The following is a 24,494-nucleotide window of genomic DNA, read 5'->3' on the forward strand; positions in this document are numbered from 1 at the left end:
CTGTCACTTTATGTGTCAGAGCTTTAAGTTTTCCAAGCAATGTTATTTCCACTTTGTTCTTGTTATCGATCTTACCCAAGAACTGGTTTTGGCGGATACATTCCCATGTGTATAGTTTGAAGTATTCGTCGATCTCATTCGTTTCTTTAATTTCTGCAAGCAATACATTTCCAGTGATTAGTAAAACATCAGCAGTCATCACCAGTCATCAGTGATCTGTGTTCAAAAAGCTAACTCACCTTTGTAGTCTTTTTTGCCAATGTATGCATATTTTATATGCAGGGTTTCTGGGTTGATCGGTATCAATCTCTTGAGTAGTGGGTAAAAATAATTCTTATTCATGCAGTGACGCGTTGCAACCAAGCTTTGGGACATGATGCGGTTCGCTGTCTCTGCAGTCAGGCACCCTCCGTTTCCTCTGATGAACTCCCTCAAGGTCACGTAGGCAGGAAGATGCTCCATTATCAGGATGTTTCGGTCTTCCAAGATGAAACGGTCATATATCCGTACGAAATAGTTGCAAGTGTAAGGCTTTTGCAATTCCAGCAATGCAGTGCCCTCTTCGACAAACTCAGGCTAAAGAAAAGAGATTGACAAAACATTAGCTAATTTCAAATCTCCTATTTAAAGAGTGAGGGAAATGAAAGATGAAAGCATTAGCTATGTTTCCATCACCCTGTTTTTATGCACATTTTGAAGTCTCGCATCAGAAACGTGATGGAAACGGCAAATGAGAAAAAAATCCCTTGTGTCGCAATTTTTTTTTGACTCGTGCGAAAAAGGACTCGTGCAAATATTGGGAGATGGAAACGCATGTGCCAAATTAATTTGATTTATATTGAACTATTCAAAACTATTCACTTTGCTCATTCGTCATCAAGCTTTGACACTTATCATTTTACTGTCACTTTATGTGTCAAATTCAAATCTCCTAATTAAAGAGTGAGGGAAATTAAAGATGAAAGCATTAGCTATGTTTCCATCACCCTGTTTTTATGTCAACTTACCCTGCAGACCTGGCACTAGTTGTAAAGAGCAACTAACTATATGGATCAATCAGGTTCGAGGTAATCCAGTCCATGATGACGTCGTGAATGAATTTACTGAGAAAGGAACAGGGACAGAAAGTGTGAAATGGATTAAAAAAAGAAAAGAAATGGATGTAGATCAGGACAGCGAGTGACTGAACTGAATAAAATGTTATTGTGTATGTCACTATGTGTAATGAATGAAAATTACTGAATCAAAGGAAACTTGGCCAAACCAGTCTTCTTGAAGGTGAATTCCTAACAACAAAGAGGAAAAAGATTAAGATCACACGATTCTCTTAAAAGTAATATTCTAATTCAAGCACTAATGAAAGAATAAAGACAGTAAGGATCAGTACACACTTGCAAGAAGAATAATGCAGAACATTTTAAAGTTCAATGGAGCTTCAAAGAACCCAGGAGGGTTTCAACTTCCTCAGTTAATGGATGTTACCAAGAATTAATAATGTACTTGGTGTGAAGATCCTATAGGCTTTGATTAAGCCAGGATTAGGCCTTAGTTCAATTAGGACATTTAATTAGCTTTATAAACGTGCCTTAGAAAAAAACATTATTAACTGAACATGTTTTAACTGAAAGCAACATTGTCTGTCAACTGGGAGATAGTGTAATGTCAAAAATGTTTTAAGCTCCAAAGAATCATATAGTCACCCATAGAAGAACCCACATTTTTCATAAACTCTTAAAAATAAAGGTTCTTTATTGGCTTTATTTCTTAATTTTGAGACACTCACTGTTTTTTTTTGGAAGTTAACTGTCACGGCTCCCATGAATGGGACATCATTCATAAGTGGGTCCAAAACCACAGTCATCTTTCCGTGAAGCTGAAAGAATGCAAATGGAATTATCTTTCAAGATTTATTTTCTACAGTGGCACCATGTATCAAATGTGCGGTCACAACTCACAACACATAATCTCACCTGCACTCCCTTCACGCCACAAGTCATGCTGAGAAGTTTTAAGGCTATAATGGCATCCCCCTCGTAACTGAAAAAAGATGTTGGAGAGGACACGTTAGGTTTGCTTTTAACTCTTTACAAATTAATTCAACCATTCTGCTGAATTTATTCCAAACAACTCAAACTTGATGGAAAACTAAACAAAAATGGAGTCTCTAAATAGGATATACACTCATGTTATGTTACAAATCTGAGTTGGCTGCAGTTTGACGGTCAGGTTTTGTCAGCTTGTGAAATACAGACACAATATCGATTACATTAGACTTTTAAATCACTCCCTGAGAGACAATTGACTCATTATAGGGCCTCATGATTGCATGAGAAGCTCAAATATATCTCAATCTCAAGTCAGTAAATAGATACGTGTCACCTGAGATCAACTACAAGCACTATTAGATCATCTTCATTGTTTGAAGTAGCCTCCACTCCAACGATCTCCAACGGCTGTAAAATGAAGAAAGGTTAAGTTGTAGAAGATAAAAATGTGCAGCCAAAACTCTAATATAGGGCAAATCTGTTGTTTCTTTATGCATTTCTTATTCCATAACACTGCAATATAGTCGTTTTTTAGGTCAGTAGATTTTAGGTTCATATTAAAGTAATTTAACAACATATTTGCTTGTTCATGGTTCGCTGATGTCAGCTAATGGTCACATGACAAATTATCTTTTTAGTGCTTTAATTTGATTGTTTAGATTTTATAATGATTTTTTTATTTGACATTTTATAATTTCATTATCAGCTCATAAACACCCGCAGTAATAATTCAATAGCTATTTTTAAACATCAGAAGTCTATAACTATGTAAATGAGCTACATTTTTACAGCCTTATGTATGAAGGTAAATAAATAAAGCATGATTGCTTTACAGGCTGTGCACCAGTAGGCTGACTATATGAGTCCGTACTGAAAATATTCAGTCTGTGTATTCAGTGCATGTGTCCTGCTCATATCAGTTTGTAATGTTGATGCTGCTGAATGTAGGCCTAGTATCTGCACTACTGCATGCATCATTTCACCCGTCTACTGATCGAGAGGATCCCAGAATTATTATTATTATTTTACTAAAATGAGTTACAATAACATAGTTTCCCTTTAACGTGTATTTTAAGAGCGTCTCTAAATTATGTACAATTTATCACCTGCAATGCCATCGCGTAACCACTAGATGGCTGTATAGCCCTATATGTGTACATATCAAGATGCTGTTTTTCCCCAGGATGCTGGGTTTTTATAAGTTACTTTTTGTCAAAGTTGAGTTTATGTTGATTTAGAAACAGCTTTTTGTATTACAGTCAAATCTGGACACAGCATTTTGCTATTCATACTAGCTACACATAATAGCTCAATCAGTCACACGAAAGTAATCAGAATCTATACAGTGCGACCAAGACAATATTTCAACATATATAATTGAGTGTTAAATACCATGAACCGATTATATAATATATACAGTTTTCATGTTTGACCTTGTCACCAAAGTCTATCTTGGTTAAGCTGCATATATGTATGTAGCGGTAGCTGGCGTGGATATATGAAGTAAGGCAGGCCGTAATCTCCTTCTTCAAATACGCAGCAATATTTGGCCAGGCCTGCTTGATAACCTTGAGAACCGCTTTTTTTCCGGTGTGCGATACCTCGAGTTGTCATAGAAGCGACGCTTCTCGTCCGGTGTGCGATACCTCGAGTTGTCATAGAAGCGATGCTTCTCGTCCGGTGTGCGATACCTCGAGTTGTCATAGAAGCGATGCTTCTCGTCCGGTGTGCGATACCTCGAGTTGTCATAGAAGCGACACTTCTCGTCCGGTGTGCGATACCTCGAGTTGTCATAGAAGCGACACTTCTCGTCCGGTGTGCGATACCTCGAGTTTTCATAGAAGCGACACTTCTCGTCCGGTGTGTGATACCTCGAGTTGTCATAGAAGCGACACTTCTCGTCCGGTGTGCGATACCTCGAGTTGTCATAGAAGCGACACTTCTCGTCCGGTGTGCGATACCTCGAGTTGTCATAGAAGCGACACTTCTCGTCCGGTGTGTGATACCTCGAGTTGTCATAGAAGCGACACTTCTCGTCCGGTGTGCAATACCTCGAGTTGTCATAGACGCGACGCTTCTCGTCCGGTGTGCGATACCTCGAGTTGTCATAGACTTGGCGCGGTGCTTCTCGTCCGGTGTGCGATACCTCGAGTTGTCATAGACGTGGCGCAGCGCTTCTCATCCGGTGTGCGATAACGCGAGTTGTCATAGACGCAACGCGGCGCTTCTCGTCCGGTGTGTGATACCTCGAGTTGTCATAGACGCAACGGGGCGCTTCTCATCCGGTGTGCGATACCTCGAGTTGTCATAGACGTGGCGCAGCGCTTCTCATCCGGTGTGCGATAACGCGAGTTGTCATAGACGCAACGCGGCGCTTCTCATCCGGTGTGCGATACCTCGAGTTGTCATAGACGCGACGCGGCGCTTCTCGTCCGGTGTGCGATACCTCGAGTTGTCATAGACTTGGCGCGGCGCTTCTCGTCCGGTGTGTGATACCTCGAGTTGTCATAGACGCGACGCGGCGCTTCTCGTCCGGTGTGCGATACCTCGAGTTGTCATAGACGTGGCGCAGCGCTTCTCATCCGGTGTGCGATACCTCGAGTTGTCATAGACGCTACGCGGCGCTTCTCATCCGGTGTGCGATAACGCGAGTTGTCATAGACGTGGCGCGGCGCTTCTCATCCGGTGTGCGATACCTCGAGTTGTCATAGACGTGGCGCAGCGCTTCTCATCCGGTGTGCGATAACGCTAGTTGTCATAGACGCTACGCGGCGCTTCTCGTCCGGTGTGCGATACCTCGAGTTGTCATAGACGCGACGCGGCGCTTCTCATGCGGTGTGCTCTCTCTGCCTGCCTTGCTTGCGCTAACAGCTCCCGCCCAAATGCGCAGGGCTCTCTTGCGTGCCAAATCTACACCAGAGAACTGGCTTAAACAGACGACCTGACGGGTTTTAGAAGATTAAATACAACCCGAAACTAAAAAACAAACCCGGCCTCTATTTGAGACTGGCCTTTATTTATCCAAACCTGTAGCCACACCAGGCGTGTAAAAGAGACAGGCGTCTATTTGGGGCTCGGCTATTATTTGAAGTTTTACGGTATAAAGCTTTTGTTCAGCAGGCGTGTGTGTGTGTGGTCACAGGCAGCTGTTGTGACATGAGGGAGGGGTCATTCAGCCTTCTCCACACCTGGAGAGTTGACCTGAAATCATAAAGAAAAAACAATAACAGACTTTAAAGTGCAAAGACTGTCTATGCTTATGAGCTGTACAACAAACTTTAACAGAGGAAGTGGTTAAAAAGAAGAAACAAAACAGGCGAGTACACGTAAGGTGAATGTTACCATGACATACAAACCTTTGTTGCTGTTACTATGACATGAGCATTTAATCACTGCTAACATTCATTATCAGTCCCCTGTGTTTTACACTTTGCTCATCCGTCATCAAGGTTTGACACTTATCATTTTACTGTCACTTTATGTGTCAGAGCTTTAAGTTTTCCAAGCAATGTTATTTCCACTTTGTTCTTGTTATCGATCTTACCCAAGAACTGGTTTTGGCGGATACATTCCCATGTGTATAGTTTGAAGTATTCGTCGATCTCATTCGTTTCTTTAATTTCTGCAAGCAATACATTTCCAGTGATTAGTAAAACATCAGCAGTCATCACCAGTCATCAGTGATCTGTGTTCAAAAAGCTAACTCACCTTTGTAGTCTTTTTTGCCAATGTATGCATATTTTATATGCAGGGTTTCTGGGTTGATCGGTATCAATCTCTTGAGTAGTGGGTAAAAATAATTCTTATTCATGCAGTGACGCATTGCAGCCAAGCTTTGGGACATGATGCGGTTCGCTGTCTCTGCAGTCAGGCACCCTCCGTTTCCTCTGATGAACTCCCTCAAGGTCACGTAGGCAGGAAGATGCTCCATTATCAGGATGTTTCGGTCTTCCAAGATGAAACGGTCATATATCCGTACGAAATAGTTGCAAGTGTAAGGCTTTTGCAATTCCAGCAATGCAGTGCCCTCTTCGACAAACTCAGGCTAAAGAAAAGAGATTGACAAAACATTTGCTAATTTCAAATCTCCTATTTAAAGAGTGAGGGAAATGAAAGATGAAAGCATTAGCTATGTTTCCATCACCCTGTTTTTATGCACATTTTGAAGTCTCGCATCAGAAACGTGATGGAAACGGCAAATGAGAAAAAAATCCCTTGTGTCGCAATTTTTTTTTGACTCGTGCGAAAAAGGACTCGTGCAAATATTGGGAGATGGAAACGCATGTGCCAAATTAATTTGATTTATATTGAACTATTCAAAACTATTCACTTTGCTCATTCGTCATCAAGCTTTGACACTTATCATTTTACTGTCACTTTATGTGTCAAATTCAAATCTCCTAATTAAAGAGTGAGGGAAATTAAAGATGAAAGCATTAGCTATGTTTCCATCACCCTGTTTTTATGTCAACTTACCCTGCAGATCTGGCACTAGTTGTAAAGAGCAACTATATGGATCAATCAGGTTCGAGGTAATCCAGTCCATGATGACGTCGTGAATGAATTTACTGAGAAAGGAACAGGGACAGAAAGTGTGAAATAGATTAAAAAAAGAAAAGAAATGGATGTAGATCAGGACAGCGAGTGACTGAACTGAATAAAATGTTATTGTGTATGTCACTATGTGTAATGAATGAAAATTACTGAATCAAAGGAAACTTGGCCAAACCAGTCTTCTTGAAGGTGAATTCCTAACAACAAAGAGGAAAAAGATTAAGATCACACGATTCTCTTAAAAGTAATATTCTAATTCAAGCACTAATGAAAGAATAAAGACAGTAAGGATCAGTACACACTTGCAAGAAGAATAATGCAGAACATTTTAAAGTTCAATGGAGCTTCAAAGAACCCAGGAGGGTTTCAACTTCCTCAGTTAATGGATGTTACCAAGAATTAATAATGTACTTGGTGTGAAGAACCTATAGGCTTAGGGTGTATTCACACCTGCCTTGTTTGGTTCGATTGAATCGAACTCTAGTTTGTTTCCCCCCTTGGTGCGGACCTTTTGGGCAGGTGTGAATACAGCAATCGAACTCGGGTGCGGACCAAACAATCGAACCGAGACCCAGCTGAAGAGGTGGTCTCGGTACGGTTCCAAACGAAATCTGGTACGGTTCGTTTACGATGCGAACATACACCGACCCAAAAGAAAGCACTGCGCCTTTGAGTTAACAGGCCTCCGTAGTCGGAGTTGCGTTATGGGAAAGTCATCTGTTGGTGATTTTCTACATTTTGGCATAATGGTTTGTACGCAGTTACTAGTATTCCGCACACTACCGATACAGCGCCACCAACAGGTCTAAAAGTGTCCTCTAAATCTGCAGACCACTTCTACTCTTCAGCAGCATTGGGGAATCAGATCCATCGTTATCGAATCGATTCGTTCAAACAATGAACGGTTTAAAAAATGATTAGTTTCAAAGAGAAGTAATCGCAAGGTATTTTGTGTGTGTGTGTGTGTGTGTGTGTGTGTGTCGGTAAAATATGTTTTTCTGTAAAATACTGCTGTTCACACTATGTTGTTGATTAGGTTGTGTCAAATATTGTGGTTGTTTATAATTCTTAAATTTATCCCTCCTTAGGTGGAGTTTTATGCGAGGAGATTTCAAAAGCCGCACGACTTTGATTCAATTCAAATGAACCGATTGGAAAAAAAAACGTTCGCTATTCGGACATCGCTACATTACATAAAAGTTTACACAAAAACACTGAATGTTCCTCTCTTAGTAAACAGGGGTGGACTTATTCGGACATTATGCATTAATAACAGTGCTGGAGTGTTTATTTTTATTCACCTATCAAAAGACTCACTCTATGCATTCTTACCTCAGAAGGCGGGTCCTCTCCCGGGGTTGGTTCATGGATGATGAACATATTCAAATTATATGACTTGAAATAAAGTTTTTTGTTTTTCAGCATGTTTTTAATTTTCCAACTTTATTCATAAAATTGTTCGAATTTTTTTTTTTTATATATGATGTCAAATGTGGTTTGTAATTTTGAGAAATAAATATATTTCAAAAGTCGATTTGGCGTGAATAACGTGACGTGCCTACGCTAAAATTAGACTATTCAAACGAAAATCTCACCTAATGTAAACATAGGCTACAGAGAGCCCTGTCATCTGGTATAATTAAGGTTAAAAATAACTACTCAAATTAAATATAGGCCTAATGCGGATTTTATCAACAACAACAACAACTTTATAATATTTGAATGATATAGTACGCCTCACTTATTTCTGGTTATGTTTACTTTCAATGTACTGTGGTCAATGAGATGTCAGTGTTCATCTAAACTAGTGAGTGTGTGAGAACAGAGGAATAACTTCAGTGCGAACCACCAACATTTGTTTATTGGGATTAAATATTTTAACCATTCTGTGTCATTTTTCAATGTCAGTATTTTCACTATTTACATGTTTATGCCCAAAATGCTATAATATTCAAAGTAGTTGACTGTGATTCTCCTCTACGCTGTGTGCGTTATTGATTAAATAGCCTAGCCTGTTTAACATGGGTACAGGCACCTCGGGCACCACATCTTAAAAGACTGGATTAAACACCAGCGCACACAAGCAATCCTTTTAATACTCAATTTCATTTAAACATGTAAACCCAACAGGTATGACATGTCAGAAAGAGAAAACACTGTTCATGAGAAGACGAGCCTATAGGACGGCTGTAACGAAGAGGCAGAGTCGTGCGAATCCATTTGCAGTGATTTTATTAAACAGAAAAGCACAGAGAGAAACAGTGAAGAGCAGGGTTAAGGGGCAAACTCAGCAACGATACCAGGCTAGGGTCGGGGCAGGGAGCAGACACTCAGAGACCAGGAAGGCAAGGATCGATAAACCAGGGAAATCCAGGGAACGTAGAATACTCAGAGTAGCTTGACCGTGGCAGATGCAAGACCTCGCGTCGAGCACAGAGAGAGAGCAGCTTACATAGAGGAGAGAAGTGGCTGCACCTGTTCAGGTGATTAGGAGAGAGGCTCCGACTGACAATGGGACAGCTGGGAGATGGAGTTCAATATTCAGGAGAGGGAGTTCTTTGACGACCAGAGCGAGACACTGATGAAGAGCGATCTATGACAACGGCTGCAGCTTAGTGGATAAATATATTTAGCTATTTATTATTCAGAATGCACAGTTGGAAAGAAAATATATTTATAGGAACATTTCAGCAGGCTCAAGATAATTAATACAGAGATCATTATTCACTGTTTTAATCAATTGGCAGCCATTAAACAGTGATAATAATCTGCATGTGTGGAGGTGCGCTGAACGCTGTAAGCGGAAACTCCCGATATTTACTAACTCTAGCTAGTCCCGAACTTCAGAAAACTTCCAAACGGTCAACAGGACGTGGGTTAGCGGACGTTGGTTGGCCGACGCCACGAGCCGACCCTCCCCGAGTGACCGACTGACCCGGGAGGGTTCGAGGAGCCCCCCCAATGCAGTTCTGCCTTCATCCTCAGTCATGTCATGATTTCAAAAAAAAAAATGCAAGTAGGCTAAGTTACTGTTCGTGGTCAGTCAATAGCCGCGTGTGGTGTCCAAGTTTGTAAATAAAGACTAAATGGCTGCGTCTAATATATTTGTATAGCGATTTATTTGTTACTGGAGTGCCGTGAGAGGCATGAAGAAGACTGCATATTCGCGACATGGACGTATTCGCATTAGGCTACTCTATTTGTTCTGTGTTTTCTTTCTAGGTGATGTTTAGGTGGTATTTTTCATGTTTTCTTCACGCAATCATGTTTTTGATGCAGTGGTGACGGGTGGCGGCGGCGCTGCCGATAAAGCACCTAAAAGCTGTCACAAAGCACCAACAAAAGCAATGATTATGAATATGTCAAATATAGCAAGGAGACATTTTAATTGTTTATTAATAAACATGAAGGCTACGTTCAAAACCGCATACACCGGCCCTTACGAGACCCTCCATCACTCCACCGGCCCTTACGAGACCCTCCATCACTCCACCGGCCCTTACGAGACCCTCCATCACTCCACCGGCCCTTACGAGACCCTCCATCACTCCACTGGCCCTTATGAGTCCCTCCATCACTCCACCGGCCCTTACGAGTCCCTCCATCACTCCACCGGCCCTTATGAGTCCCTCCATCACTCCACCGGCCCTTATGAGTCCCTCCATCACTCCACCGGCCCTTATGAGTCCCTCCATCACTCCACCGGCCCTTATGAGTCCCTCCATCACTCCACCGGCCCTTATGAGTCCCTCCATCACTCCACCGGCCCTTATGAGTCCCTCCATCACTCCACCGGCCCTTATGAGTCCCTCCATCACTCCACTGGCCCTTATGAGTCCCTCCATCACTCCACTGGCCCTTATGAGTCCCTCCATCACTCCACTGGCCCTTATGAGTCCCTCCATCACTCCACCGGCCCTTATGAGTCCCTCCATCACTCCACCGGCCCTTATGAGTCCCTCCATCACTCCACCGGCCCTTATGAGTCTCTCCATCACTCCACCGGCCCTTATGAGTCCCTCCATCACTCCACCGGCCCTTATGAGTCCCTCCATCACTCCACCGGCCCTTATGAGTCCCTCCATCACTCCACCAGCCCTTATGAGTCCCTCCATCACTCCACCGGCCCTTACGAGTCCCTCCATCACTCCACCGGCCCTTACGAGACCCTCCATCACTCCACCAGCCCTTATGAGTCCCTCCATCACTCCACCGGCCCTTATGAGTCCCTCCATCACTCCACCGGCCCTTATGAGTCCCTCCATCACTCCACCGGCCCTTACGAGACCCTCCATCACTCCACTGGCCCTTATGAGTCCCTCCATCACTCCACCGGCCCTTACGAGTCCCTCCATCACTCCACCGGCCCTTATGAGTCCCTCCATCACTCCACCGGCCCTTATGAGTCCCTCCATCACTCCACTGGCCCTTATGAGTCCCTCCATCACTCCACCGGCCCTTATGAGTCCCTCCATCACTCCACCGGCCCTTATGAGTCCCTCCATCACTCCACTGGCCCTTATGAGTCCCTCCATCACTCCACCGGCCCTTATGAGTCCCTCCATCACTCCACCGGCCCTTATGAGTCCCTCCATCACTCCACCGGCCCTTACGAGTCCCTCCATCACTCCACCGGCTCTTATGAGTCCCTCCATCACTCCACCGGCCCTTATGAGTCCCTCCATCACTCCACCGGCCCTTATGAGTCCCTCCATCACTCCACCGGCCCTTATGAGTCCCTCCATCACTCCACCGGCCCTTATGAGTCCCTCCATCACTCCACCGGCCCTTACGAGTCCCTCCATCACTCCACCGGCCCTTACGAGTCCCTCCATCACTCCACTGGCCCTTATGAGTCCCTCCATCACTCCACCGGCCCTTATGAGTCCCTCCATCACTCCACCGGCCCTTACGAGTCCCTCCATCACTCCACCGGCTCTTATGAGTCCCTCCATCACTCCACCGGCCCTTATGAGTCCCTCCATCACTCCACCGGCCCTTATGAGTCCCTCCATCACTCCACCGGCCCTTATGAGTCCCTCCATCACTCCACCGGCCCTTATGAGTCCCTCCATCACTCCACCGGCCCTTACGAGACCCTCCATCACTCCACCGGCCCTTATGAGTCCCTCCATCACTCCACCGGCCCTTATGAGTCCCTCCATCACTCCACCGGCCCTTATGAGTCCCTCCATCACTCCACCGGCCCTTATGAGTCCCTCCATCACTCCACCGGCCCTTATGAGTCCCTCCATCACTCCACCGGCCCTTATGAGTCCCTCCATCACTCCACCGGCCCTTATGAGTCCCTCCATCACTCCACCGGCCCTTATGAGTCCCTCCATCACTCCACCGGTCCTTATGAGTCCCTCCATCACTCCACCGGCCCTTATGAGTCCCTCCATCACTCCACCGGCCCTTATGAGTCCCTCCATCACTCCACCGGCCCTTATGAGTCCCTCCATCACTCCACCGGCCCTTATGAGTCCCTCCATCACTCCACCGGCCCTTACGAGTCCCTCCATCACTCCACCGGCTCTTATGAGTCCCTCCATCACTCCACCGGCCCTTATGAGTCCCTCCATCACTCCACCGGCCCTTATGAGTCCCTCCATCACTCCACCGGCCCTTATGAGTCCCTCCATCACTCCACCGGCCCTTATGAGTCCCTCCATCACTCCACCGGCCCTTACGAGTCCCTCCATCACTCCACCGGCCCTTATGAGTCCCTCCATCACTCCACCGGCCCTTATGAGTCCCTCCATCACTCCACCGGCCCTTATGAGTCCCTCCATCACTCCACCGGTCCTTATGAGTCCCTCCATCACTCCACCGGCCCTTATGAGTCCCTCCATCACTCCACCGGCCCTTATGAGTCCCTCCATCACTCCACCGGCCCTTACGAGTCCCTCCATCACTCCACCGGCCCTTATGAGTCCCTCCATCACTCCACCGGCCCTTACGAGTCCCTCCATCACTCCACCGGCTCTTATGAGTCCCTCCATCACTCCACCGGCCCTTATGAGTCCCTCCATCACTCCACCGGCCCTTATGAGTCCCTCCATCACTCCACTGGCCCTTATGAGTCCCTCCATCACTCCACCGGCCCTTACGAGTCCCTCCATCACTCCACTGGCCCTTATGAGTCCCTCCATCACTCCACCGGCCCTTACGAGACCCTCCATCACTCCACCGGCCCTTACGAGTCCCTCCATCACTCCACCGGCCCTTATTGCCTCAGATTGTGAAGCACAACACATCACGCAACAACCTCCGGCACGGCTCAGCTCCGGCGGTGACTGATTCATCAGAATAAAGCCGCAGAAGGGGAGCCGCTGTGTTGAGATGGCAGTAGATGTGGTTCAGCGCCTGTAGTCTACATACATGATTGTAGTTTGAATAAAGCTTTGTTTCATGTGTTGACTTGTATATGCATTTGTTTATTGTGTAATGGTGACTTTCATTCATTCATTTACTCATTTATTAATATTTATCATTGTTGTCAGTTAATAAAATATCATTAATGAATTAATGCTTTAAGTAATTAATTGAATGAAAATGTAGATATGTTCACAATATACACATCTAGAGTGTATTCATGCATAGCTGTGTCCTATGAAATACATTACTTTTTGTTTTTGTTTTATTGAATTATATCATTTTCAGTAAAAAGTAATATAATTAAGTATTGGTCAGTATTTGTCGTTGTTATTATTGTATGTTTTGGGGTGGGATAGCAATGCAATTCATTCTGGGGTAATATTGATTTTTAATATTAATGATACGTATAAAATCAACAGTTTTCTCCAAAGGCGAATCTTCATGCCCAACGTCTCCTTTGTGCAGACATTACAAACGCTGAGGAAAACCATTCTAGGGCTGTCGAGTTACTGATGTTATGAGGTGTGTATGTATATATATATATATAATCATGGGTTTGCATACTGTTAATATAGAGGATAATTTATGCAATTAAACTGCCTTGATTAATGCTTGATTTGCTTTGTAGTGATGTAACCTAAATAGTAATAATGCTTTTGCTAAGATAGATGTATGTAACCCTGTTAGTGATGTTGAACAAGATATGTATTATGTGATTTCACTATTATTAAGAAAAATGACTTACTTGCATGAAATGTATGTGTTAACTGATTTAGAGTAGAAAGTACTTATGTATTAGAAATAGTTTTATGATAAATGAAAATGTACTAGATAAAGTATATATTGCAGACGACTAAGAGAAGAAAGCAGAGGAAGAGGAGTCGGAGGCGCCGTAGGAGGATACAGCGTAAACAGCTAAGAGCCATGTCTAAGAAGTTGGCAGAACTCCACTTGATGATGTCAGGAGAGAGTCTGGAATCCACATTCGGACGCCTGCATATAAAAGGCGGAGAGAGAGACTGAAGACTTTGGAGACTGAATAGCGCAGTGTCCCTCGACGTCTGTATAACCAGCTGATTGTTGAAACTTATTATTGTTGTAACCTAACTTTAACTTTGATATAACGCTTGTTAACTTTAAATAAAACTTATATTATATTATTGGCAAGTTATTGTCTGAATAATTATTTAAGGACCTTAAGCAAGAACTGACCACAGGGAAGTCTGCTGAACTAATTGTAAGTATTTTGAATGCTTATATTGTCCAGATTCGACTTTCCTTACCTACCTGAGAATAAAGAATAAATAGGTAAAAGGTGTAGAGGTTATTTGAGACACCATAAAACAATACATAATATGAGATTTTATAGGAAAAAAGTTGAATATCTTAATATATATTTTCTTAAATAATTAATTATAATACATTTAAAAAATGCATTTTTTTGTTATTTATAGGTCTGAGGGATGAAACGATAGAAAAAGAGGAAAACAGCAGTAAGACACTTTTGCTTGTGGATGAAAATGTTTGGATATAAAATAAAGAAATTAACAACATATTCAAGAGATGACAATTCGGGGATTTCGTAATAAAAATAAATAATATCGTTAACGGTGGGTCTCATACGTAGGGTTCAATATAAGAACTTAAATCAACCCTAAATGTATTCTCAAAATTAATGGGCAGCAGTTTATTAAAAAAGACCACAAAATGAGCAAGTTTAATCAATATCAAGATATTTACAGATGGATGAATTAAACGTGTCGATCAAATCTTTTAAGTTGTTGCACTTGTGATAACGCGTCGTAGGTCACATGATAACGTCAACATGGCAGATGTCCGGTTCGCATTCATACAGGGGCGGATCTGGGGGTGGCCGTGGCCACCCTTTGCCTAAGCTTGGCCACCCCTTTGGCCACCCCTCTCACAACTGCTGTTTCTGTCTCTTTTTTTATCGTCAAGAATTACGTTTTTTTAACGCAGAACCGTACTCTTTAAGACCACACAAAAAAAAAAAAGTGAGACGCGCACTCCAACTGCACCTCAGCGCCAGCGCAAGTCAAACGAGTGCGGAAATGTGCAGGTGCCGAACGAGCTTCAGCAGAACAACAGACAGTGATATACGCATAGTAAATAGTCAATGTTTCTCAACTGGTGGGTTGCAAGACCGTCGCTAGTGTGCAGTCAAAGAAACAACAAGCGTAAACCTTTTCTGATGCCACTTTGAAAGATGTGTGTGAAAGCTGGTGACACTTCTGTCAGATGCTGAGAAAAGCGGCGCGCGTTGTCCTACATCAGTTGGCTATCTTCGGTAAGATGAGATTTTGTCAGGCCAAATGTCAGTAAAACTAACTTTACTGTCCTGTCAGACGTTGTACTGTGCTCGCGGTGCGCAAATGCGGCGTGTTTTGACGTCAATTGACTCGTGAAATAATCAAAAAGGCGATTAAAGCTGTGTCAAAACTGCATGCATGCATCATGTATTTGTTACAACTCTGACTAAAATAATCTGCTATGTGAGATCACAATATAAGGCACAAACTGATGTCATTTTTAAATGTAGCCTACAAATAAATATAAGCACTGTGCATTTGTACTAGCTGGCGTTAATTTGTAAAGGGGTCAAAATCACCATAAAGTGCCTTTGAGACCTCACAATTTCCTAAATAAAAATCTGAGATTTTCCATTTAACTTAATATGTGTTGTATTAAGGAGACCTTAGGCTGTTAGAAATGCATATTGGTCAAGCTCCATCACTTTTTTATAAATTAACTGCAAGCTGACAATATACGGGCAAACCATAACATAGGTCCACCCTGTCATGGACAAATTCAAAGTAGAATAAATACATTTTCATTGCTTAGGGATTATAAAATGTAGATCTACAGAAAGATAATGTGTCCCTTTCCCAGCAAAACATTTTAGTTAATGGTAAAAGTTTTTTGATAATAATGAAATGACTGCCTAAATATGTATTGGTGACAGGGTGGACACAGGCTTGGTGACAGGGTGGACAATGACAGGGTGGACATTTTTGGCTAAAGTTAGCATTTAATTAGCACATGGTGTACATGCAGTTAGCAAAGTCATTCACTGTTAAAGCTGACTGTGCACTGCTTAAAATATATATTTTGAATTTCTGAAAAGTTTTTATATTAATTAATATTTCACAATGACAGGGTGGACATGTTAAGCTTGACAACACGCAACTACAAACACAATATGATGAAAATTAGGAAATATAAGTGTAGATACTTATTGTGTGTGCAGCAGATGTTTTAACCTCCACTGAAGAAAGACCAAATGGGGGAGGGGGTGTCACTGAGAACATCAGTTGGTTTCTTAAAGGGGCGTTAACCCCATAATGACAGGGTGGACGCCAATTTCAGGGACACATGCAAAATGCTTAATATTATTATGAAAATAAAATAGAAATAATCAAAATGACTTGTTTTATTAAATAACTTGTTGAGGACAATAAGTACATTCAAAAAGTGTTTTAATTTTATGTCATTTAACCACTTCTTACACTCACTGAAGTTAGCTGAGCAGCATGTGGGACATTACAAAATCACATATATCCAATCAAAGAAAATGGTATAAAATCAGAAAAACACATTTCAAGAGACTTATCATTGTACTTGTATGTGTGTAAATGTTTGGCCACTTATAATAATACCTCAGAATTTCATTATTTTGCATTATGTTCATGATGACTGAATGATTCTGATGAGGACACCAAAGGCACTTTATAGTGATATTGACTCAAAGAGGACAAAAATGGATCATTTTTAAACCCATAAAATAACTAATTTTACATTCTGGCATTTATGTGCTGTTGACTTCCGCCTTGTTCACATTCTTGCACATGGGGATTCAAAAGAGACATTTTTTTCCCTTTTTAATTTAGGTAGCCTATGATAGAACTGTTGCAATATTTATTTTGACAACTAATATGCAGTGTTAACTTTTTCAGTTGCAACTTTTTTTTTGACAAACTGGTTGGTTGAAGAATTCAATGATTATATAAAATTCAATGAAGGTTGATTAATCTTTGAGCTACAGTAGTTATCTGCATGTCTCATTCATGAAGGTGCAACAATGTAGAACAAGCTATTGGGTGTTTTGAGAACCAGAAGCAAGCTAACTGAGCAAGTTGAACTTAGTGTGTGCCCCTTTATTAATATGCCTGAGGTGGTGAATAATAATAATAAAAAAGATAAAAATTCACTCAGTATTCCATGATTCCTAATTCACTACTATCTAAATTACAAGTATAAGTATAAATTAACTGTATTCAGTAGTGTAGGCACTAAAACAGTCCAATGCTTATAGTTAAACTCATTTTGAAATTAAAATAATAAAAATTTCTGTGCCACCCTAGACTGGTTGCTGGCCCTTGCCTGGCCACCCCCATGAAAAAATCCTGGCTCCGCCACTGCATTCATACTTAACGAGATTTGGCTATAAAGTACCTACTCTTTTAGCGCTCGTTAAGTAAGTACTTATTGAAATTAAGTACTTATTTATTAAATCCAGGGAATTTGTTGATGAAAATTTGATTACAATTAAGATACAATTAATACAAAACGAAATTCACTTTAAAGAAAGGCTTTGTGATTCTTTGAAGTCTCTCTGGACGTTTTTTAGTGCCGCTTCAGAGCGGTCGCGTCCGTAACGGAGAACTGTCACGTCTTGTCAAAAACATTGTTTTTTCCTCATTATTGCGAACACGAAAAATAAAAAATAAATGAATATTTTATGTTCTGTGGAGAGCCAACCCTTCTTCATCCGGTGGGTAGTATTACTTTTGATTTGCACAGTGTAGGCCTAATCCACAGAATTACTAAAAAATATTTTGCCTGCTAAAAGTTAAAGTTTTTTTTTTTTTAATGAATGCGTGTCTATTTCCCTCATATTCCGGTACATACTCAGGTTGTCCCCGACTCTGCAAACGTGGAGAAAAACATCCTGTCTGAACGAAGCCTTGGACATCGTAACGTTAGCTATTTCCCCTTCAGCTGCTTTGATGCTCTTATCAAGCATGGAAACAAGCTATGGTAAAGTCAGTGAATAAAAGACTAACACAACGATGAACAAGTAAAAATAACAATCGCAATAACATGTGGTTTTACTGAATAATTAAGTAGGCTACATATAATGTAATATATAATATAATATAAAGAAACCTCATTGCTTGATTTGCTACTCTCTGCTGACTCGGACGACTAAATCTTTTATCCTACGTCGGCCACCGTAGCTTCTCATTCGAGTTTGAAAAGGGAGGGATAGGCCGTAAGTGACTTTCTGTTTGCAATTCGCAAACATCACCACTAGATGCCGCTAAAAATTACACACTGCACCTTGAAATGACTTGAAAATGTGTGTGATGTGTTCAGTTGAGTGTACTTAGTACAGCAGAGGTGGATTAATTCAAGAGAATCGGCATCACATATGTCGGGAGAGCAAAGACACAAGAATGACCCGGTTCCAACCTATTTAGTGGCCGCCAAATAGTGGTTTCGCGGACACTGCATTTTTGTAGAAAATAAGCACTGAAATGTCCCCCAGGGTCCCGAAATCGCTCACTCTGTTGCATCGGGGCGCCCCGATCGACATACCGAAAAGGTCCGGGCCTAAAAAAGTATTTTTATATTGAGGTCAATGGCAGACACTGAGAAACAGGCCCGTTTTCAGCCAAACGCTCGTCCGGACTCGAAACGCTTAGAAAAGCGGCTAGTGTGGCTTTAAAATCAGTGTCATGTGTTCAGTTGAGTGTGCTTCGTACAGTAGAGGTGGTTCAATCAACAAGAATAAATAAAAAAAATCCACAGTCACCATTTTTCAGTCACCTCACCATCCAGTCACTGGTCTAATCATGAACGAGGGTTAGGAAACGCTTAGAAAGCGGCTAGGGCCCTCAAACTCTGGGGCCCGACTCAGGGGCACTAGACGACGGAACTCGCCGAGTTCAGGGGTCCTACGACCTTCCGTCTCCTTACGGACGAGCGTTCAGTTGTTTTACCTTTTTGACCCCTGTCAGTGTATGACATTTTTGAATGGGGCCTCATTGGTTTTAAATAATGAAAACGTGCATTAAACCACCTCTAGTGTACTAAGCACACTCAACTGGACACGATCCACTCATTTTCCAGTCATTTTAGTGCATAAAAAAAAAAGGCCCTGGAAGTTAAAAACACTAAAAATGAATACATATTAATATGTTTCTGTTCCTTTGTGATTTTTATTTGAAATCAGACACCAAATATCAAAACTAGATACTGTAAAATTTCAAATGATATATAGTTTGTCAATATTACTTTAGGTTTAGACCAAGAAATAATAGTTTTAAATGTAAAACGCCAACATTTTTGGCGCACCTTTTTTGGCTTATAACTCGAGAGCCGCTCGCTCAATTTTCCCCAAACCCTAATCGACCGTAGTGCTGGACGAGGCCTTTCCAAAGAGCCCACCCCCGAGGTCAAACTCGCCCGGGTCCCCGAGTTAGAGCCGTTCAAAGTCGGGGTCCCAGCGAGCGGCGATCCGCTAGGGGGCGTCCCCGGGGCCTGCGACTGTAGAGTGAGGGTCCCCGCGGGACATCCTGAACCGAGTTTGAGCACTCTGGGTCTTTGCGTTGCCGAGATACTATTGATTTTCTCCCCGGGTCGTGACGTCATCGGCGGCGGCCATTTTGATGCGCGCCCTGTGGTTTTCGGCTAATATCTCCGCGAAAACACCACCAAAAATCATGACATTTTTACCATTCTTTTCAGTTCAAGAAGACGGTTCCTTAGAGCTCAGTGCCCGCTGAGTTGAGTTTTCACTTAGATAATTGTGTTTATTTCTTTCTGTATCTCGAGGCCGTGGTTGGTCTCCCTGGAAAGGTCTCGAACCGTTCTTAAGTATATAAACGTTTGGTGTCCAGGACCCGCCTTCGCCGAGTTACGGGCGTTTAAAGCCGTTTGCAGTGGGTCACCCTCTCAGGCTTGTGTCCCGCCCTGGAACCTAAAACCTTTTAAATTAATACAAATTCATATGTTGCTGCTCCTTTGTCATTTTTATTGGAAATAACACAATGGACACACACACACCCAAAGTCAAATTTATAAAAAACTTTATTTAAAAAAAAGGTCAGAATCAAAACAACGTGTAAAAATCAATGGGGAAATTGGGGAAGAGATCGTCTGAAAAACAAAACATCAATTTAGTGGATCACTTACCGAGTAACTGCAGCACTATTGGGAATTGTGATGATAAATGACTCTTACCCATGTCCACTTCAGGTCTGCACAGCGCTGTGGCCCCAGCTGGTGGCAATTCAGCCAAGCTAGGAGGCTGTTCTTCTGAAAAACAAACCATCAATTTAGTAGACCACTTGTTGATTTTCTGCAGCACTATTAGGATTGTGATGATACAGGGGTTTCATACCTATAGCGGCCTCCAGGTCGTCGGGGCTCCACAGCGCTGTGGCCTCTGCTGCCGCCAGCTCTTCAAACATGGGAAAGAGTTCTTCTGAAAAACAAACCATCAATTTAGTTATTAATAATCATGAGTCAATTTTAGCGACTATTAGGATTGATGATAAACGGATTCATACCGATGATTTGCATGACCTCCCTGTCATCCTCCGTCTGGACCGGTGTCACACGAGGCAAGACCGTGACCCACACCAGAGCTGGTCGGTCTCCCGACTGATAGGCCCTCGGCTTGGGAGAAGTCGTGTGTGACACATCCGCCTTGTGTGACACCGGTCCAGACGGACGATGACAGGGAGGTCATAAAAATCATCGGTATGAATCCGTTTATCATGATTTTTATGACCTCCCTGTCATCGTCCGTCTGGACCGGTGTCACACAAGGCGGATGTGTCACACACGACTTCTCCCAAGCCGAGGCCCCACCTGATGGCTCCTGGGATGAGGCCGGGTCCCCGGAGCCTCAGTCGGGAGACCGACCGGCTCTGGTGTGGGTCACGGTCTCGTCCCAGGAGCCATCAGGTGGGGCCTCGGCTTGGGAGAAGTCGTGGACCGTGGGAAGGGCTGGCTTGCTGTCCCACAGCAGCTTCAGTTTCCCCACGGTCACCGACTTCTCCAACGCTGTCGTTGCCCTTGACCTCGAGCGGGTCTGAAACATTAAAAAACACATGATTGCATTCGTTAAATCAACAATAAACAGACAGCTGTATCATACACTGATTTAAAACAACGGGTCAAACACCATCTTGTCAGTTTTAACACTGACTTGCTGTCAAATCCTTTCTGCAGATGTTTCTCCGGGTATTTGACAACCGTGCCGCAGAGCGGACAAGCCACATTTCGCAGCTTGACTCTGCGGCGGGCATATTTAGTCAATATTGTACCATGTATCAAATGTGCCGTCACAACTCACAACACATAATCTCACCTGCACTCCCTTCACGCCACATTTCATGCGGAGAAGTTTTAAGGCTATAATGGCATCCCCCTCGTAACTGAAAAAAGATGTCGGAGAGGACACGTTAGGTTTGCTTTTAACTCTTTACAAATAAATTTAACCATTCTGCTGAATTTATTCCAAACAACAAAAACTTGATGGAAAACTAAACAAAAATGGAGTCTCTAAATAGGAAATACACTCATGTCATGTTACAAATCTGAGTTGGCTGTTGTGTGTGTTGGGCTGGAGCAGCTCAAGTGTGTGTGTGTGTGTGTGTGTGTGTGTGTGTGTGTGTACCGTGTGTGTTGGGCTGCAGCAGCTCGAGTGTGTGTGTGTGTGTGTGTGTACCGTGTGTGTTGGGCTGCAGCAGCTCGAGTGTGTGTGTGTGTACCGTGTGTGTTGGGCTGCAGCAGCTCGAGGGAATAGGCTCCCAGCACTTCCCGAACGGGTGTTGTCCTTCAGAAAGCACGTAGTAGAACACACAGCCGGCGGAGAAGATGTCCACCATGCAGGTCTGAGGGAGACGAGACAGGACAGTCACACCACACACACTCGACACACACACTGTACTGTGCAGCAATCACTGCATGCCATAATAACCGTGAGTAATCTCGGTGTGCTTTGAATCGCTACGGAAACTAAACAACCGAGAGAAATATATAAAACTAGATCTAGAGAAATCTAGAGATCAGAACGGCCCGCCGTTGAAATTTGGAACAAAACTTGTTTAGATTTATGGCTTTGATTTCCTAGCAGTTTTACAGTTCAACATATTTAAATTTTGTAATTTTTTATATAAAAAAATTAATCATTTTCATAAACTTAAACCTTTTTGTATGCTCCTAAGATTCAGATTTGTATAAAAGTGTCGGTTACACTTTATTTTAAGGTGTCATTGTTACAGTGTAATTATATATTTAAGTACTGAGTAATGAACTACATGTACTTACTATAGGTTTAGGGTAGGATTAGGGTTTGGTTGAGGGTTAGTTGCATGTAATTCTGCATAATTTACTGTTATTACTACGGTAAGTCAGTCCCTCCAGAAAAACGCGATTATGCGATCGCATGATTCAATGCATAATCAGCCAAAGTCCGCATATTTATGCGGGGGACGCATTTTTTCAAATACGCCGCACTTTCCCCGCATAAATTGCCGATTTCCACGCGCAAAATATGCGGGCTTGCATGATTTCATAATCCCCACATTTTCGTTGCAAAAAGTCACATATATCTTAGCAGAAAGTTGAAAAATGTTGCGTTTACTTCACACAAGCGCAGCCATTTGCCCTGTTGCCATGGGAACGTTATGAAGTGACGTAATTGCGCGACATCATTGAAAAGCTGCAAACCCCGCGATGCTGATGAAACCATGATGAAGCCCGCAAATCATTCTCATTTGCCAACAAACATAAGCGCAAAAGACAGCTTCCCAGTGTGTTACATGACAGTGGGGCAAATTATTTTGTACTCCGTGCAACTGTGTGTTGGACCACAGGCGGAAGTCGAAGCTGGACAACCACTTTGCCACTTTGTCATTTTTACAGAAGTTGTAGCATATTCATTTTGTAAAGCTACAGAAATTGTTCGACTCATAAATGTTTTGTAAGTTTGAGCCATGTGTTTATTATGGTCTGAAATAATACAAGATGAGAACTTAAATATTCCCAGCACTTTATGTGAAGTAGTATGCTTGCTTATCATAGGAAGTAATAAGAAATGACTCTTTAGATTAAAGTAGTAGCCTAGTGAATAGGGTGTTGGGGGTAAAAAAATGTTTTCTCTTTTTCATCAAACCGCAGTTTTTGCAAGTTCCCGCAATTTCTGCAAGTTCCCGCAATTTCATCGCATAAAATTGCATAAATATCCCGCATATTCCATCGCATTTTTTAAGAAAACGTGCCGCATAATCAAGGATTTTTGCCCGCAACAATCACAAAAAAACGCAGCGTTTTTATGGAGGGACTGGTAAGTACATGTAACAAGGACACTAAAATAAAGTGCTGCCCAATATTTTGATGGGGACATTTTTGTCCACAATGGAGCAACTTCTTTAAGCGGATGCACGAGGGTTAACCCGGGTCAAGCGCGGCCCGTGGGATGTGTGGAGCTCTTAACCCGAGTGTGTGGAGCTCTTAACCCGGGTCAAGCGCAGCCCGTGGGATGTGTGGCGCTCTTAACCCGGGTCAAGCGCGGCCCGTGGGATGTGTGGCGCTCTTAACCCGGGTCAAGCGCGGCCCGTGGGATGTGTGGAGCTCTTAACCCGGGTCAAGCGCGGCCCGTGGGATGTATGGCGCTCTTAACCCGGGTCAAGCGCGGCCCGCGGGATGTGTGGAGCTCTTAACCCGGGTCAAGCGCGGACCGTGGGATGTGTGGAGCTCTTAACCCGGGTCAAGCGCGGCCTGTGGGATGTGTGGAGCTCTTAACCCGGGACAAGCGCGGACCGTGGGATGTGTGGAGCTCTTAACCTGGGACAAGCGCGGACCGTGGGATGTGTGGAGCTCTTAACCCGGGTCAAGCGCGGCCTGTGGGATGTGTGGAGCTCTTAACCCGGGACAAGCGCGGACCGTGGGATGTGTGGAGCTCTTAACCCGGGACAAGCGCGGACCGTGGGATGTGTGGAGCTCTTAACCCGGGACAAGCGCGGACCGTAGGATGTGTGGAGCTCTTAACCCGGGTTAAGCGCGGCCCGTGGGATGTGTGGAGCTCTTAACCCGGGTTAAGCGCGGCCCGTGGGATGTGTTGTGTTCTCACCGGGTTGTGCTTGGCGTCCTCACTGAGCACTTCGGGAGCGATCCAGCCCTCGGTTCCCGGGACGCCGGACTTCCTGCTGAAGCTGTGCCGGCCCACCGCCAGCTTCTTACACAGCCCGAAGTCTGAGATCATGGCCTTCACGCGGCCGTGTGTGTTCGGCATCGACACCAGGATGTTGTGCGGCTTCAGATCTCGGTGGACTGTCAACCCACGAGAGTCATCCTCCGTCTGGACCGGTGTCACACGAGGCAAGACCGTGACCCACACCAGAGCTGGTCGGTCTCCCGACTGATAGGCCCTCGGCTTGGGAGAAGTCGTGTGTGACACATCCGCCTTGTGTGACACCG

General features: G+C 43.5%; 3 protein-coding genes and 1 long non-coding RNA gene across 4 annotated transcripts in view; 1 reads left to right on the forward strand and 3 right to left on the reverse strand.

Moving 5' to 3' along the window:
* Positions 1-24,494, forward strand: part of LOC307003863 (Golgi apparatus membrane protein TVP23 homolog B) — a 291,916-nt gene that overhangs the window by 130,817 nt on the left and 136,605 nt on the right. The window lies entirely within an intron of this gene.
* LOC307003908 overlaps positions 4,196-24,494 on the reverse strand; it is a 53,987-nt gene continuing 33,688 nt past the window's right edge. The window contains exon 3 of the long non-coding RNA XR_013798874.1: positions 4,196-5,246. This is a non-coding gene — a long non-coding RNA (uncharacterized lncRNA). The remainder of the gene's footprint in view (positions 5,247-24,494) is intronic.
* Positions 9,854-13,027, reverse strand: LOC307002974 (uncharacterized protein; the record flags this gene model as incomplete). The annotated part of the gene is made up of 3 exons (XM_079621005.1): positions 12,793-13,027; positions 11,623-12,671; positions 9,854-9,921 (listed from the first exon to the last, which is right to left on the reverse strand). Exons 2-3 carry the CDS (start codon positions 12,662-12,664, stop codon positions 9,854-9,856), a joined length of 1,110 nt encoding a protein of 369 aa, XP_079477131.1. The 5' UTR covers positions 12,665-12,671; positions 12,793-13,027.
* On the reverse strand, positions 20,926-24,491 carry LOC307003883 (serine/threonine-protein kinase/endoribonuclease IRE1-like). Its single transcript, XM_079622744.1, has 4 exons — positions 24,148-24,491; positions 21,785-21,907; positions 21,382-21,448; positions 20,926-21,102 (listed from the first exon to the last, which is right to left on the reverse strand). The coding sequence occupies exons 1-4, from the start codon at positions 24,307-24,309 to the stop codon at positions 20,972-20,974; spliced, it is 483 nt and encodes a 160-aa protein (XP_079478870.1). The 5' UTR covers positions 24,310-24,491; the 3' UTR covers positions 20,926-20,971.

Source organism: Phoxinus phoxinus (genome assembly GCF_949152265.1).
Source record: "Phoxinus phoxinus genome assembly, chromosome: 1".
Classification (NCBI taxonomy): domain Eukaryota; kingdom Metazoa; phylum Chordata; class Actinopteri; order Cypriniformes; family Leuciscidae; genus Phoxinus; species Phoxinus phoxinus.

What these genes read in the sequence shown, in the direction of transcription:
- LOC307003883 (XM_079622744.1), bottom strand. Translation starts at nt 24,309, where the DNA reads ATGCCGAACACACACGGCCGCGTGAAGGCCATGATCTCAGACTTCGGG. An exon ending in AGGACGCCAAGCACAACCCG is followed by an intron (nt 21,908 to 24,147) that starts GTGAGAACACAA and finishes CGTCTCCCTCAG; the next exon opens with ACCTGCATGGTGGACATCTT. An exon ending in GCTGCAGCCCAACACACACG is followed by an intron (nt 21,449 to 21,784) that starts GTACACACACAC and finishes ATCTTTTTTCAG; the next exon opens with TTACGAGGGGGATGCCATTA.